The sequence below is a fragment of the Salvelinus alpinus genome, chromosome 13, assembly GCF_045679555.1.
Source record: "Salvelinus alpinus chromosome 13, SLU_Salpinus.1, whole genome shotgun sequence".
Lineage (NCBI taxonomy): Eukaryota > Metazoa > Chordata > Actinopteri > Salmoniformes > Salmonidae > Salvelinus > Salvelinus alpinus.
In genome coordinates, this window is record NC_092098.1 from 16,594,635 (window position 1) to 16,609,727 (window position 15,093).

A 15,093-nucleotide genomic window follows, 5' to 3' on the forward strand; every position below is an offset into this window, starting at 1 on the left:
GATGTCTTAACCGACTTGCCAAAACTATAGTTTGTTAACAAGACATTTGCGGAGAGGTTGAAAAACGAGTTTTAATGACTCCAACCTAAGTGTATGTAAACTTCCGACTTCAACTGTGTGTGTGTGTGTGTATGTATGTATTATGTATATATGTGTATGTATTATGTATGTATGTATGTATGTATGTGTATATATACACTGATTTCCTTATATGAAATGTAACTCAGTGAAATCTTTTAAATTGTTGCGTGTTTGTATTTTTGTTAAGTATATAGATAAAGAGAAGCTTAGGCCTAGCCCCAGAGAGAGCGAGAGATGGAGATATGCCGGCAGCATGCTACGATACCAACACCAACATCTCTTTATCCTTGTCAGATATGCTACTGTGTGAAGATATAGGCCTACAGAAAGTCTAATTCGCAATTTTTCGATCACAATATTTTTTATAAAGATAAGTATTATATTGTTAAATTATAGGATTAACTCTGGTAGGCTTAAAACATTCTTCCTCACCTCGAGATCATCTGTCGGAGTCCGATGCAGCGCAGGTGCGCACTGCCTTCATATCATAAGCCTGCAGTATAATAGGCTAATAGCCACACCAAACCTTCACAAAAGTTATTGTCAAAAGTAAGTCGAGCCATTAGTTTATTTGGAAAATATGAGCAGATATTATATCACAGCAAACACAACATTACAGTTGGAACTTAATTTGTCCAAAGAAAATGGCTCAACAGAAGCAAAAAAACACTTGAACTGGTTTAAACCTACGAAGGAAGGCTATTGCCTACTGTACCCAACAAATGACAGCAATAGGCAAATGTTATTTATTTTACAAAAGGCCTACTTATAACCTGTCTTAAACTAAATACTGAGCACAATTAAAAAGACAGCTCGAACTTAATTTAGCCAATGAATATGTCCCAACAGAATTAAACAACACCTTTTGCATAATTAAAGAACTGGTTTAGATTAATAAGTAGGCCTACAATAATAATAATGATGATGATGATGATAAAACAAATGATTCTAAAAAAAAAAAAAAAATTTAAGAAAGTTTCACAATTGCATCCTATCTGAATAGTCAGTTGCACAGTAGCCTACATTTGGGCATTTGTGTGGTATTAAAAAATACTCTGTCTTTTGAATTAAATGCAATGGCCATTTTTTATTTATTTTTCCCAGACCCTGAAAAAAGAAAACATCCCCAAAAACATGTATGCTCCTTTGTATGCACTACTCAAATGCGATTATAGATGCATGCAATGCTTTACTATAAAGGGGATTTTTCTCCCCCCGCACACCCCTCCTTCCAGCACCCACCACTCAAAACATCACATTGTATTTATCACTTGCGCCGAATACAACAGGTGTAGACTTGACCGTGAAATGCATCTTCCTGCGGCTACGCTGGTGGGTGGAGTAGAGTGATACCTGGCGGTGCGCTGCTCATTTCATGGCCACGTGTTGCGGCCTGCAGCCCAAGGCGTCCTGCTGTAATGGACACTCCCAGATGGAGATAAGGAGACACACTATACTGGAGCCAGCACTGCACGGAGTTGAGAAGGCCAGGCCAGCGCAAACTAATACCACAGTGCTGTGAGTTACTCATCCGGTAGTCACCTGGGAAGGCCGGAACAAGGAGTGGAGCCTGCCATATCCTCATAATGTTGCTATATTAAAGTACAGCAGTAGGTAGTGGTAATGCTAGAGTTTCAGACATCCTCTGGACAACTTCTGAGGTGTTTATATCACAGACCACTATCTTCAGACTGTCATTAACATGCCACGTGAGCGTCCAGCCTGCTCATAGTGTTTTTTCTTCCCTCTCATCTGTTTTATTTTTCCACTGTCATGTTCCATACAACATCTCTTGATATCCCAGTGTTCATTTGCACAATCACCATTAGGGCAGTGGTGTCAGGTGTGCTGTTTGAATGGTACACAACAGGGCTTGAGATGTTGTGATGTTTATCAGTACATCAGATATCAGGTGAAGGGAGCAATGGGGGGAGGGGGGAGGGGACATGTATCTTAGCAGTCACTAGGTGTGGGGGGGGGGGGTCTGTGTGTGTTTGTGGTGAAGGATGAGGTGGACTTGGCATCCCTGAATCTAGATGCCAGTTACTGAGGCTTCACTTATTAAAGTGCTGATTAGCAGATACAGGCGGCTGGGGGGGTTGGTGTGTGTGTGTGTGTGTGTGAAAAGGATGACTGGCTTAATGGCCAGCGGCCCCAATGGTAACATGGCTTGCTGTGCGTCAGCAAGCTGCTGCCCTGGGTGCTGGTGAAAGGGCCGTCTCAGCGGGCGAGCCCTCCTCCCTGGTGTCAGCTGTACAGGCCTCCTCTCCCCTCAGACTGCCCTGCTCCCTGCGTCATCACCAGCCACCACAACACGGAGGTGCTGCCACTACCTGTTCTCAGAGAGGGAGAGAGGCAGGGGGAAGGAGAGAGAAGGGAGGAGGGGGGGGGCATATCCTCTCACCCCTAGCCGCCTGTCTGTGTCCGGCCTGTCTCTCTCTGTCCAGCCTCTCTGCAGAGCTGGAAAATGAATGTGGTAGCCAGTGCTCTGTTTGTTTGTAGATGATCATGGTGGAGTGCTTTCACATATTCTGCAATGTAAGCATCCTCACTGTTTTGTTTATTATGTGAACAGCCTATGACGTCTTTTAATAGAAAAAAATGGATCCCACGGTCTTGACAGATGAAAGAACAATGTGATACCTGGGTTAGCACCTAGAAAAACAAAAGCTCATGGGCTGACATGTTGATACATGGTCACTGAGGGGGAGGTATGTTTAGTCGGGGGCCAGTCCAGTGATGGCTGTGAGGCTGTCTGCTAGCCTCACTGTGAACTTTGTGTCTTCCAGGACTGTGATGTCACTATGCCCCTGCCTTCAGTGGCTGCAATGTTCCAATGACACTTGGTTGCCATGCCAGCGGTGCAGACACCCTCATGAGAAGGCCAGCTCGCTGTTCCCTTCCATATAATAACAGCTATTTATATCTACTTGACAGCCCTGCTTGCTGGAGGCGAAGCAAAAAAAGGAGAGAGGGAGGGTAAAATAAAATCCAGTCAGATATCTGCCTGCCTGTGTGAGAACATATATGGAGGAGAAACGCCACATTGTAGAATTAATAAATGTGTGTCTGCGTGATTGGAATAATTAATGTTTCAGATTGGCTTCTCCTCACATTATGGGAGAAGGATTGTGTGTGCGTGTGGGTGTGCATACATGTGTCTGAAACTGCTTAATCTCCCCAGTGTTCTACCACAGTCCAAACATCAAAGACCGTAAAGCCCACTTAGGGCTGTGGCAGTCATGACATTTTGTCAGCTGGTGATGTGTCAAGCAAATAACTGCCGGTCTCACGGTAATTTACCGTTAATTAACATAAACACGTTTAGCATCTCCTGGCTTCCACACACAGCCTACAAGCCACTGATGCAGACCTTTGTAACATCTACAGTTTAAAAAGTCTAATAAATCCATGTAGCCTACACCATCACAATAAATTCATGTAGCCTACACCATCACAATAAATCCATGTAGCCTACACCATCACAATAAATCCATGTAGCCTACACCATCACAATAAATCCATGTAGCCTACACCATCACAATAAATTCATGTAGCCTACACCATCACAATAAATCCATGTAGCCTACACCATCACAATAAATCCATGTAGCCTACACCATCACAATAAATCCATGTTGCCTACACCATCACAATAAATCCATGTAACCTACACCATCACAATAAATCCATGTAGCCTACACATCACAATAAATTCATGTAGCCTACACCATCACAATAAATCCATGTAGCCTACACCATCACAATAAATTCATGTAGCCTACACCATCACAATAAATCCATGTAGCCTACACCATCACAATAAATCCATGTAGCCTACACCATCACAATAAATCCATGTAGCCTACACCATCACAATAAATCCATGTAGCCTACACCATCACAATAAATCCATGTAGCCTACACCATCACAATAAATCCATGTAGCCTACACCATCACAATAAATCCATGTAGCCTACACCATCACAATAAATCCATGTAGCCTACACCATCACAATAAATCCATGTAGCCTACACCATCACAATAAATCCATGTAGCCTACACCATCACAATAAATCCATGTAGCCTACACCATCACAATAAATCCATGTAGCCTACACCATCACAATAAATTAATGTAGCCTACACCATCACAATAAATTCATGTAGCCTACACCATCACAATAAATCCATGTAGCCTACACCATCACAATAAATTCATGTAGCCTACACCATCACAATAAATCGATGTAGCCTACACCATCACAATAAATCCATGTAGCCTACACCATCACAATAAATCCATGTAGCCTACACCATCACAATAAATCCATGTAGCCTACACCATCACAATAAATCCATGTAGCCTACACCATCACAATAAATCCATGTTGCCTACACCATCACAATAAATCCATGTAGCCTACACCATCACAATAAATCCATGTAGCCTACACCATCACAATAAATCCATGTAGCCTACACCATCACAATTAATCCATGTTGCCTACACCATCACAATAAATCCATGTAGCCTACACGTCACAATAAATCCATGTAGCCTACACCGTCACAATAAATCCATGTAGCCTACACCGTCACAATAAATCCATGTAGCCTACACCGTCACAATAAATCCATGTAGCCTACACCGTCACAATAAATCCATGTAGCCTACACCGTCACAATAAATCCATGTAGCCTACACCGTCACAATAAATTCATGTTGCCTACACCGTCACAATAAATCCATGTAGCCTACACCATCACAATAAATCCATGTAGCCTACACCATCACAATTAATCCATGTTGCCTACACCATCACAACAAATCCATGTAGCCTACACCATCACAATAAATCCATGTAGCCTACACCATCACAATAAATCCATGTAGCCTACACCATCACAATAAATCCATGTAGCCTACACCATCACAATAAATTCATGTAGCCTACACCATCACAATAAATCCATGTTGCCTACACCATCACAATAAATCCATGTAGCCTACACCATCACAATAAATCCATGTAGCCTACACCATCACAATAAATCCATGTAGCCTACACCATCACAATTAATCCATGTTGCCTACACCATCACAATAAATTCATGTAGCCTACACCATCACAATAAATCCATGTAGCCTACACCATCACAATAAATCCATGTAGCCTACACCATCACAATAAATCCATGTAGCTTACACCATCACAATTAATCCATGTTGCCTACACCATCACAATAAATCCATGTAGCCTACACCATCACAATAAATCCATGTAGCCTACACCATCACAATTAATCCATGTTGCCTACACCATCACAATAAATCCATGTAGCCTACACCATCACAATAAATCCATGTAGCCTACACCATCACAATAAATCCATGTAGCCTACACCATCACAATAAATTCATGTAGCCTACACCATCACAATAAATCCATGTTGCCTACACCATCACAATAAATCCATGTAGCCTACACCATCACAATAAATCCATGTAGCCTACACCATCACAATAAATCCATGTAGCCTACACCATCACAATTAATCCATGTTGCCTACACCATCACAATAAATTCATGTAGCCTACACCATCACAATAAATCCATGTAGCCTACACCATCACAATAAATCCATGTAGCCTACACCATCACAATAAATCCATGTAGCCTACACCATCACAATAAATCCATGTAGCCTACACCATCACAATAAATCCATGTAGCTTACACCATCACAATTAATCCATGTTGCCTACACCATCACAATAAATCCATGTAGCCTACACCATCACAATAAATCCATGTAGCCTACACCATCACAATAAATCCATGTAGCCTACACCATCACAATTAATCCATGTAGCCTACACCATCACAATAAATCCATGTAGCCTACACCATCACAATAAATCCATGTAGCCTACACCATCACAATAAATCCATGTAGCCTACACCATCACAATAAATCCATGTAGCCTACACCATCACAATAAATCCATAAGCGCGAATGTTCCAAAATGCTATCAATTAGCGGGAAAATACCATTCTCAAAAGTGACTGCAAATGAGATTATGCATATAATGCTTTTCTTATAAAGATGCATTTTTATGGTGAAAATTATCTTCCCCAAACCTGAAACTCACGCGCTGCTTATGTATACCAGTTATGCTCTACGCCCGGATTGTGCTTAATTTTAAGAAGTTATTTTGCCACATTAGTTGTAATACAAACCTTATCAAAACATATAGGCCTATGGGCTAGGCTACATGAGGTGTGCTGCTATGATTAGAAAAAGCCGCTAAAAAAGCCATGCGCTCTTTCTTGTCTTACAAGCATCATTCACAAGTGATAATATATCATTCACAAGTGATAGGCTAATATTGTCACCCATCAGATTATCATTTTTTTGTTCTTTTTTTGTAACTTTTTATTTAACTTCAGTTAAGAACAAGTCAGTTAAAAGAGCAAGTCAGTTAAGAACAAATTCTTATTTACAATGACAGCCTACTCCGGCCAAACCCTAATCCGGACGACACTGGGCCAATTGTGTGCCGCCCTATGGGACTCCCAAGCATGGGCGGTTGTGATACAGCCTGGAATTGAACCAGGGTAGCCCTGTGTGTTTTATAGGATTACATTTTTGGGGGCTTTGTCCAATATTTGATAAGGGGCTTGGGATAGGCTAAAACTCCAGCATAGACATACTGTAAACATGGCTTGGCATTGTCAGTGGCTGTCTTATTCTGGCTTTCATTTACCAGTGAATATAGTGTCTATTGTAGGTTTTCTGTTTAGTTAATCAGTTGTTAAATGATTTGCATGTGCAAGGATGACGCACAGAGAAGAATTCAGCAACATATAATCAGAGCGTGATTAAAATGTCTAATTAATGTATCCCTGGTATTTCATGTTTTCTATGTACTATTTCTGCAAAGAACGAGTGCGCATACAAATTGTGCAGGCCATAATTGCTGTAGTTATGTTCGACTGTCCATTAGGCTCATGGTTCTTTTCAATTCACCTATATTTTCCTGTCACGCTAAACTACACAGTTGACAACAACACAGGGAAGAGTAGTAGATATCCTACAGACCCCGGCCCTGGCCTGCTCCCAGCTAGCTTATCCAGGCTCATCTCCTCTCTTCTCACTAACCTGCCCCTCCCTTATCTGTTGTGTGGCCCTTTCTGTTGCCCCCTGCAGGTAAAGCTGATGAAGTACATCTGTAAGCAGCTGCAGTGTAAGCGGAAAGTGCCAGAGGCAGAGAGGCCTCAGGCCTTGGACAGTTACCCACGGCTGGGGGACTGGCTGCGCACCATCAACCTGAGACCTGAGCTCATTGAGGTAAGTCCTAGAAGTGTGTGCGTGAAAAGTATGTGATTTCTGAAAAAATCTGAGTTTGCTTAATTTACTATCATCTTAAATTAAGATATTACATTTTTTTATTATATTTATGCTACTTTCTATGATGTGGACAGTATGTGTACTTAGAACGCAGCGATGAATTTCTTTCTCAAATGGCACAGATAATTTAAATAGCAGCCAACCGGTGTCACTGTTGATATCTTATGGCGGGTCGTGATTCGATGAAGTTACGTTTTTGAGCTGTGTTAGTTTTAACAGGACGTGCAACCTCATCTCCTCTCTCTCTCTCTCTCTCTCTCTCTCTCTCTCTCTCTCTCTCTCTCTCTCTCTCAACCACACCACTGTTGGCTGCTGCTTTACTGTATCTGCATGTCTCCCCAGGCACGCGCATTATGTACTGGCTAGGCTGGGGCCAGGCCTGGAGAGGGCAGGGCAGAGTGGTGCTCTGTTGTCCACTTACCAGTGTTGTTTTAGCTGAGAGTCTCCTCTCACATTCCTCACACTCTGGATGAACCCCAGATACAGCACCACCCAATCCACAGAATGTGCAGTCTCTCTCTCATGTTGTCTCTCTGATGCTTTCTCTCTTACGTTGTCTCTCTCTCTCATCTCTCTTACGTTGTCTCTCTCTCTCTCTCTCATGCTCTCCCTCCATCATTTGCTCTATTTTTACTCATTGGCCAGTGGTCTGTCTGTGCCCTGTGAACAAACGGCAAGCAGGATAGGACAGAAATGCAGCCTACTAAATACCAGGGATGCCAGCGGGCTTTTGTGCTTATAGTGGAGCTTTATGATGTCTTCCATCCAACAAGTTCCTTTTACAGTACAACTCCCATCAGTCAGCCATTCAAGCAGTTTTGCTGCTGCATCCTGGGTGCTGTGACCCACTTCAGTGACAATGTGAACCATAGAATTAGGAATTACAATACTAGGATCTCTATGGTGTGAACCATGAAGGCACAGCTGACCCAGAATCCACCAGTGCTGCATGCCTGCACGCTCACTGTTTGGGGGTGTACTCAGCCAAGAAGGGAGCTTGTCTCTTTGTATTCATTATGTACATAATATTACATAACCAGCCGATCTGTGGATATTAGGTTGAGAGCTTCTTGCAGGTCTGTGTGTATCTTATGGGCTTAATTGCAAGTGATGCAAAAAGCCTCCCTGTGACAGCCCTCCTGTAAGCCTTCCAACTGGGTGAGCCTGCTTCTACACGTTGCATGTTACCCGGAACGATAGTCGAACATATCTGTAAGCAACTGAATGTTTTTTGTTACTCGAAAAGGAACCTCTCTGGAGTATGTTCTTGCCTTAGATACAGTATTTCCAGAAAAATCTTCTCAGCTTGTTGAGGATGGTGAGACAATGGTTTTAGCTCTAAGGTTACAGGGTTCATTCTCATCCACACAATATGCTTCAGGCCAGTAGTGGGTGAACAAGGTGTTCCTCTCCTCTTGGCTCAGTGACCACACCTGTGTTGAACTGTGAGTAAGGGTTAGACCTGGCCAGTGAGTCACCTGTCCTGGTCTAGCCAGGCTGACATCAGCACTTTACGGGGAGCAGGCATACACCCCCCCCGAAAGATGAACGGAGCAATGTACAAAGAGATCCTTGATGAGAACCTGCTCCAGATCGCTCAGGACCTCAGACTGGGATGAAGGTTCACCCTCCAACAGGACAATGACCCTAAGCACACAGCCAAGACAACACAGAAGTGGCTTCGGGACAAGTCTCTGAATGTCCTTGAGTGGCCAAGCCAGAGCCCGGACTTGAACCCGATCGAACATCTCTGGAGAGACCTGAAAATAGCTGTGCAGCGACGCTCGCCATCCAACCGGACAGAGCTCGAGAGGATCTGCAGAGAAGAATGGGAGAAACTCCCCAAATACAGGTGTGCCAAGCTTGTAGTGTCATAGCCAAGAATATTCGAGGCTGTAATCGCTGCCAAAGGTGCTTCAACAAAGTACTGAGTAAAGGGTCTGAATACTAATGTAAATGTGATATTTAAGTAGTTTTTTTATATAAAAACCTGTTTTTGCTGTGTTATTATGGTGTATTGTGTGTATATTGATGGGGAAAAAATACTATTTAATCATTTTTAGAATAAGGCTGTAACGTAACAAAATGTGGAAAAAGTCAAATCAAATCAAAATATTGTCGCATGCGCCGAATACAACAAGTGTAGACTTTACCGTGAAATGCTTACTTACAAGCCCTTAACCAACAGTGCAGTTCAAGAAGAAGAAAATATTTACCAAGAAGACCAAAGTGAAAAGTAATAATAAAAGTAGCACAATAAGAATAAGAATAACGAGGCTATATACAGGGGGCACCGGTACTGAGTCAGTGCAGGTCGAGGCAATCTGTACATGTAGGTGGGGGCGAACTGACTATGCACAGGTAACAAACAAACAGCTAGTGTACAAAGGGGGGGGGGTGTCAATGTAAATTGTCCGGGGGCGATTTTATGATTTGTTCAGCAGTCTTATGGTTTAGGGGTAGAAGCTGTTGAGGAGCCTTTTGGTCCTAGACTTGGCGCTCCGGTACGGCTTGCTGTGCGGTAGCAGAGAAAACAGTCTATAACTTGGGTGACTGGAGTCTGACAATTTTATGGGGTTTCCTCTGACGCCCCCTATTAAATAGGTCCTGGATGGCAGGAAGCCTGGCCCCAGTGATGTATTGGGCCGTTCACACTACCCTTTGTAGCGCCTTATGGTCAGATGCCGAGCAGTTGCCATACCAGGTGGTGATGCAAACGGTCAGGATGCTCTCGATGGTGCAGCTGTAGAACCTTTTGAGGATCTGGGGACCCATGCCAAATCTTTTCAGTCTCCTGAGGCGGAAAAGGTTTTGTCGTGCCCTCTTCACGACTGTCTTGGTATGTTTGGACATTGATAGTTCGTTGGTGATGTGGACACCAAGGAACTTAACTCTCGACCCGCTCCACTACAGTCCCGTCAATGTTAATGGGGGCCTGTTCGGCCCGCCTTTTTCCTGTAGTCCATGATCAGCTCCTTAGTCTTGCTCAGATTGAGGGAGAGGTTGTTGTCCTGGCACCACACTGACAATTCTCTGACCTCCTCCCTATAGGCCGTCTCATCATTGTCGGTGATCAGGCCTACCACTTTTGTGTCGTCAGCAAACTTAATGATGGTGTTGGGGTCGTGTTTGGCCACTCAGTTGTGGGCGAACAGGGAATACAGAAGGGGACTAAGTACACACCCCTGAGGGGCCCCAGTGTTAAGGATCAGCGTGGCAGACGTGTTGTTGCCTACTCTTACTACCTGGGGGCGGCCCGTCAGGAAGTCCAGGATCCAGTTGCAGAGGGAGGTGTTTAGTCCCAGAGTCCTTAGCCTAGTGATGAGCTTTGTGGGCACTATGGTGTTGAACACTGAGCTGTAGTCAATGAACAGCATTCTCAAATAGGTGTTCCTTTTGTCCAGGTGAGAAAGGGCAGTGTGGAGTGCGATTGAGATTGAGATTACGTCATCTGTGGATCTGTTGGGGCGGTATGCGAATTGGAGTGGTCTAGGGTGTCCGGGAGGATGCTGTTGATGTGAGCCATGACCATCCTTTCAAAGCACTTCATGGCTACAGACGTGAGTGCCACGGGGCGGTAATCATTTAGGCAGGTTACCTTCACTTCCTTGGGCACAGGGACTATGGTGGTCTGCTTGAAACATGAAGGTATTGCAGACTCGATCAGGGAGAGGTTGAAAATGTCAGTGAAGACACTTGACAGTTGGTCCGCGCATGCTTTGAAAACACGTCCTGGTAATCCGTCTGGCCCAGTGGCTTTGTGAATGTTTTGTTTAAAGATTTTGTTCACATCGGCTACCAAGAGCGTTATCACACAGTCATCCAGAACACCTGGTGCCCTCGTGCATGCTTCAGTGTTGCTTGCCTCGAAGCGAGCATAGAAGGCATTTAGCTCGTCTGGTAGGCTCACGTCATTTGGCAGCTCGTATCTGGGTTTCCCTTTGTAGTCCGTAATAGTTTTCAAGCCCTGCCACATTCGACGAGCGTCAGAGCCGGTGTAGTTGGATTCAGTCTTAATCCTGTATTGACGCTTTGCTTGTTTGATGGTTCGTCTGAGGGCATAGCGGGATTTCTTATAAGCGTCCAGATTAGTCTCCCGCTCCTTGACAGCGGCAGCTCTAGCCTTTAGCTTGATGCGGATGTTGCCTGTAATCCATGGCTTCTGGTTGGCATATGTACGTACAGTCACTGTGGAGACGACGTCATCGATGCACTTATTGATGAAGCCGATGACTGAGGTGGTGTATTCCTCAATTTCATTGGATGAATCCCGGAACATATTTCAGTCTGTGCTAGCAAAACAGTCCTGTAGTGTAGCATCCACGTCATCTGACCACTTCCGTATTGAGCGAGTCACTGGTACTTCCTGCTTTAGTTTTTGCTTGTAAGCAGGAATCAGGAGGATAGAATTATGGTATGATTTGCCAAATGGAGGGCAGGGGAGAGCTTTGTATGCATCTGTGTGTGGAGTAAAGGTGGTCTATGATTTTTTCCCCCTGGTTGCACATGTGACATGCTGGTAGAAATGAGGTGAAACGGATTTAAGTTTGCCTGCATTAAAGTCCCCGGCCACTAGGAGCGCCACTTCTGGGTGAGCATTTTCTTCTTTGCTTATGGCCTTATAGAGTTGGTTGAGAGCAGTCTTAGTGCCAGCTTCGTTTTGTGGTGGTAAATAGACTGCTACGAATAATACCGATGATAACTCTCTTGGTAGATCTACGCGGTCTACATCTTATTATAAGCGGCAGGCTTATAGCCTAGTCCGGGGCGGCAGGTAGATTAGTGGTTAGAGCGTTAGACTAGTAACCGAAAGGTTGCAAGATCGAATCCCTGAGCTGGCAAGGTACAAATCTGTCGTTCTGCCCCTGCCCCTAGGCCATCATTGAAAATAAGAATTTGTTCTTGACTGACTTGCCTAGTTAAATAAAGGTTAAAAATAAATAAAAATAAGGTACTCTACCTCAGGCAAGCAATACCTCGAGACTTCTTTAATATTAGATATCGCGCACCAGCTGTTATTGACAAAAAGACTAACACCCCCACCCCTCGTCTTACAATAGGTAGCGTATCTGTTCTGCCGGTGCATGGAAAATCCCGCTAGCTCTATGTTGTCCGTATCTTCCTTCAGCCACGTCTCGGTGAAACATAAGATGTTACAGTTTTTAATGTCCCGTTGGTAGGATAATCTTAATCGTAGGTCATCCATTTTATTGTCCAATGATTGCACATTAGCGAGTAGAATGGAAGGCAGTGGGAGTTTACTCGCTCGCCTCCGGATTTTCAGAAGGATGCCCGATCTGCAGCCCGTTTTCCAGCGTCTTTTCTTAACGCGAAAGCCGTGGATCTGGGCCTGTTCCAGTGAAAGCAGGATATCCTTTTCGTCGGACACGCCGGACTCGTTAAAGGGAAAAGTTTATTCCGGTCCGCGGTGAGTAATCGCTTTTCTGATGTCCAGAAGTTATTTTTGCTCATAAGAGACGGTAGCAGGAACATAATGTACACAATAAGTAAAAAAAAAAAAAAAAAAAAGTTACACAATACGCAAACAAATTACAAAATAGCACAATTGAGTTTCTGTGTCCTCCTCGTGCAGCTTGTTGTCTGGCCTCTTCTCTGGGTGAGAGGCTCCAGGGGGATTTGGCCAGTCAGTCAGTCAGTACTGACTTACTGGTCTCTGCTCCTTGCCTGGCCTGGCTTGTTCTGGCCTGGCCTGTCCTGCTCTGTGGACGTAACTGGAGTTAGACATATGGGCTGGCTGGCTTTGGTTTATGAGAATGAACAATGATAACCTTTGTGTCTAGCATAGGCGAGTTGGACTCTAGCATACTCGTTCGTGTAAGATGTATACAGTTTGTATGTTTCTCTGTCACATGTTGTACTGTATGTAGAGGTGTGTCATGACGTTGCCCTGTTTGGGTACAGCAAGCCCCATCCCCCTCTCCCTGCCCCCTACAACTAGGCTGCTGTGGTCAGTGAGGTCGTAAATTCCTAGGGAAGACCCTGCCTTATGGCCACACAGTATAGAGATAGAGTGTTTCACTCTATTTCACTCTAAGTTTCATAGAGAACAAAGGAATTTCTTCCACCTCACAGAACTTGAGGTCCGAACAACGTTTACGTTCCGGAGAAGGTATAAAAGATCGGTGAAGAATCCAGCTAGGAACTGGTCCGTTTGTTACAACTTGGGGAAGCTCATGGGAGACAGTGCGGCCACATTACCATAACTCTGTTTATATAATAGACTCAGATATGAGGTTTACATCTAATTGTTGTATAAGATGAATGAGTGAGTATGATACTGTTTGTAAAATTGTGTAATGTGATTTTGGACTGTTTAATGAAGGAAACTCCAATTACCTTTTGAGTTGAACTAAATCAGAGGACTGCCCATGAGCCCAGTTAGGGTCAGGCATCCTGGGACAGCCCCTTTTCTGCAATTCCGAATAAAACCCAACTTTGAGAAATTCTCAGTAGACCATGTTTCTCTCAATCACGGGAGGACAAAGGTTGTAGACCATTGCTGAATCTTTTAACCATATCACGTGGTTAAACTCTTAGACTATCGATACCGACGGAATAAGAACTAGTCTTTGATATTAATTACGAGTCTGCAGCTAGGAATTCGGTATCATTGAACGCGAAGAATGACAACCGCCGAAACATCCATTTTACAACAACACGAATGAATGTCACTCTGAACTATCCACTCTAACCACGACAGAGAGAGAGAGAGGACGGAAACTCTCCAACAGAAACTAACTTTTCAACAGCGATCAAGACGACACACTGAGCGTAAATATATATATTGATTGCAATTGTTCCCGAATGAGTGAGCGTTCATGTGCAAAGGATTAGCATTTAAATTGTTATAATTATCAACTTTGTAGTGTCTCATCTCAGTTGACCCCCACTTCCCCTTTTGTCCATACCGGTTTAGCCCACTAGGGCACATTCTCCTATCATTTCTTGTAACCATATTTACTTTGTTTGTTTTGTTTATGCATTTCTGTGAATTACTTAGTTAGTAATAAATAAATGATTTAAGACAATTGATGTATGGATGACTCATAGGGAAGACTGGGTTCGTGCAGATAACCAACAATTTACGACGTTTGGAATGAGACTAACGTGAGGTAAATTAAATAATTCATTAATCAGAAGACTATTGATCAGATATGAAAATATCTGAAAGGTTATATTAGGAAATTATAACTTTGTAATCTGAATATTTTCCTTGGTGCCCCGACTTCCTAGTTAATTACAGTTACATTATTAATCAGTTTAATCGCGTAATACTAATTACAGAGAATCTTTGATAAAACCTAAAAGTCTTCATTTAATGATGCCAAAGACACGACAGGTGTGACTGGATATTGTGTGGACGTACTAATAACTCCCCCCGACCTTGTCTCTTTCTCCTCTCTCCAGGCAGTGCCCGTGAAACTGTCCCTGGATGCCTTGCTGCAGATGCCAGATTCTCAGGTGCAGGAGACCGTGAGGAGACTGGGCTCCACTTCAGAAGAGTGTGCCAGGCTCACCGCTGCCCTCTCCTGCCTGAAGAGTGCCACTGAATCAGGTGGGTGTCTGTCTGTCT

The 15,093-nt window shown here is 43.6% G+C and overlaps 1 protein-coding gene across 4 annotated transcripts in view; it reads left to right on the forward strand.

The window, feature by feature from the left end:
• The window catches only part of LOC139537203 (kinase suppressor of Ras 1-like), a 45,882-nt gene that overhangs the window by 18,980 nt on the left and 11,809 nt on the right, over positions 1 to 15,093 (forward strand). For all 4 annotated transcript variants that reach the window (XM_071338254.1, XM_071338255.1, XM_071338253.1 and 1 more), the window contains exons 2-3: positions 7,299 to 7,439; positions 14,928 to 15,075. In XM_071338254.1, the coding sequence (XP_071194355.1) occupies positions 7,299 to 7,439; positions 14,928 to 15,075 (289 nt within the window). The remainder of the gene's footprint in view (positions 1 to 7,298; positions 7,440 to 14,927; positions 15,076 to 15,093) is intronic.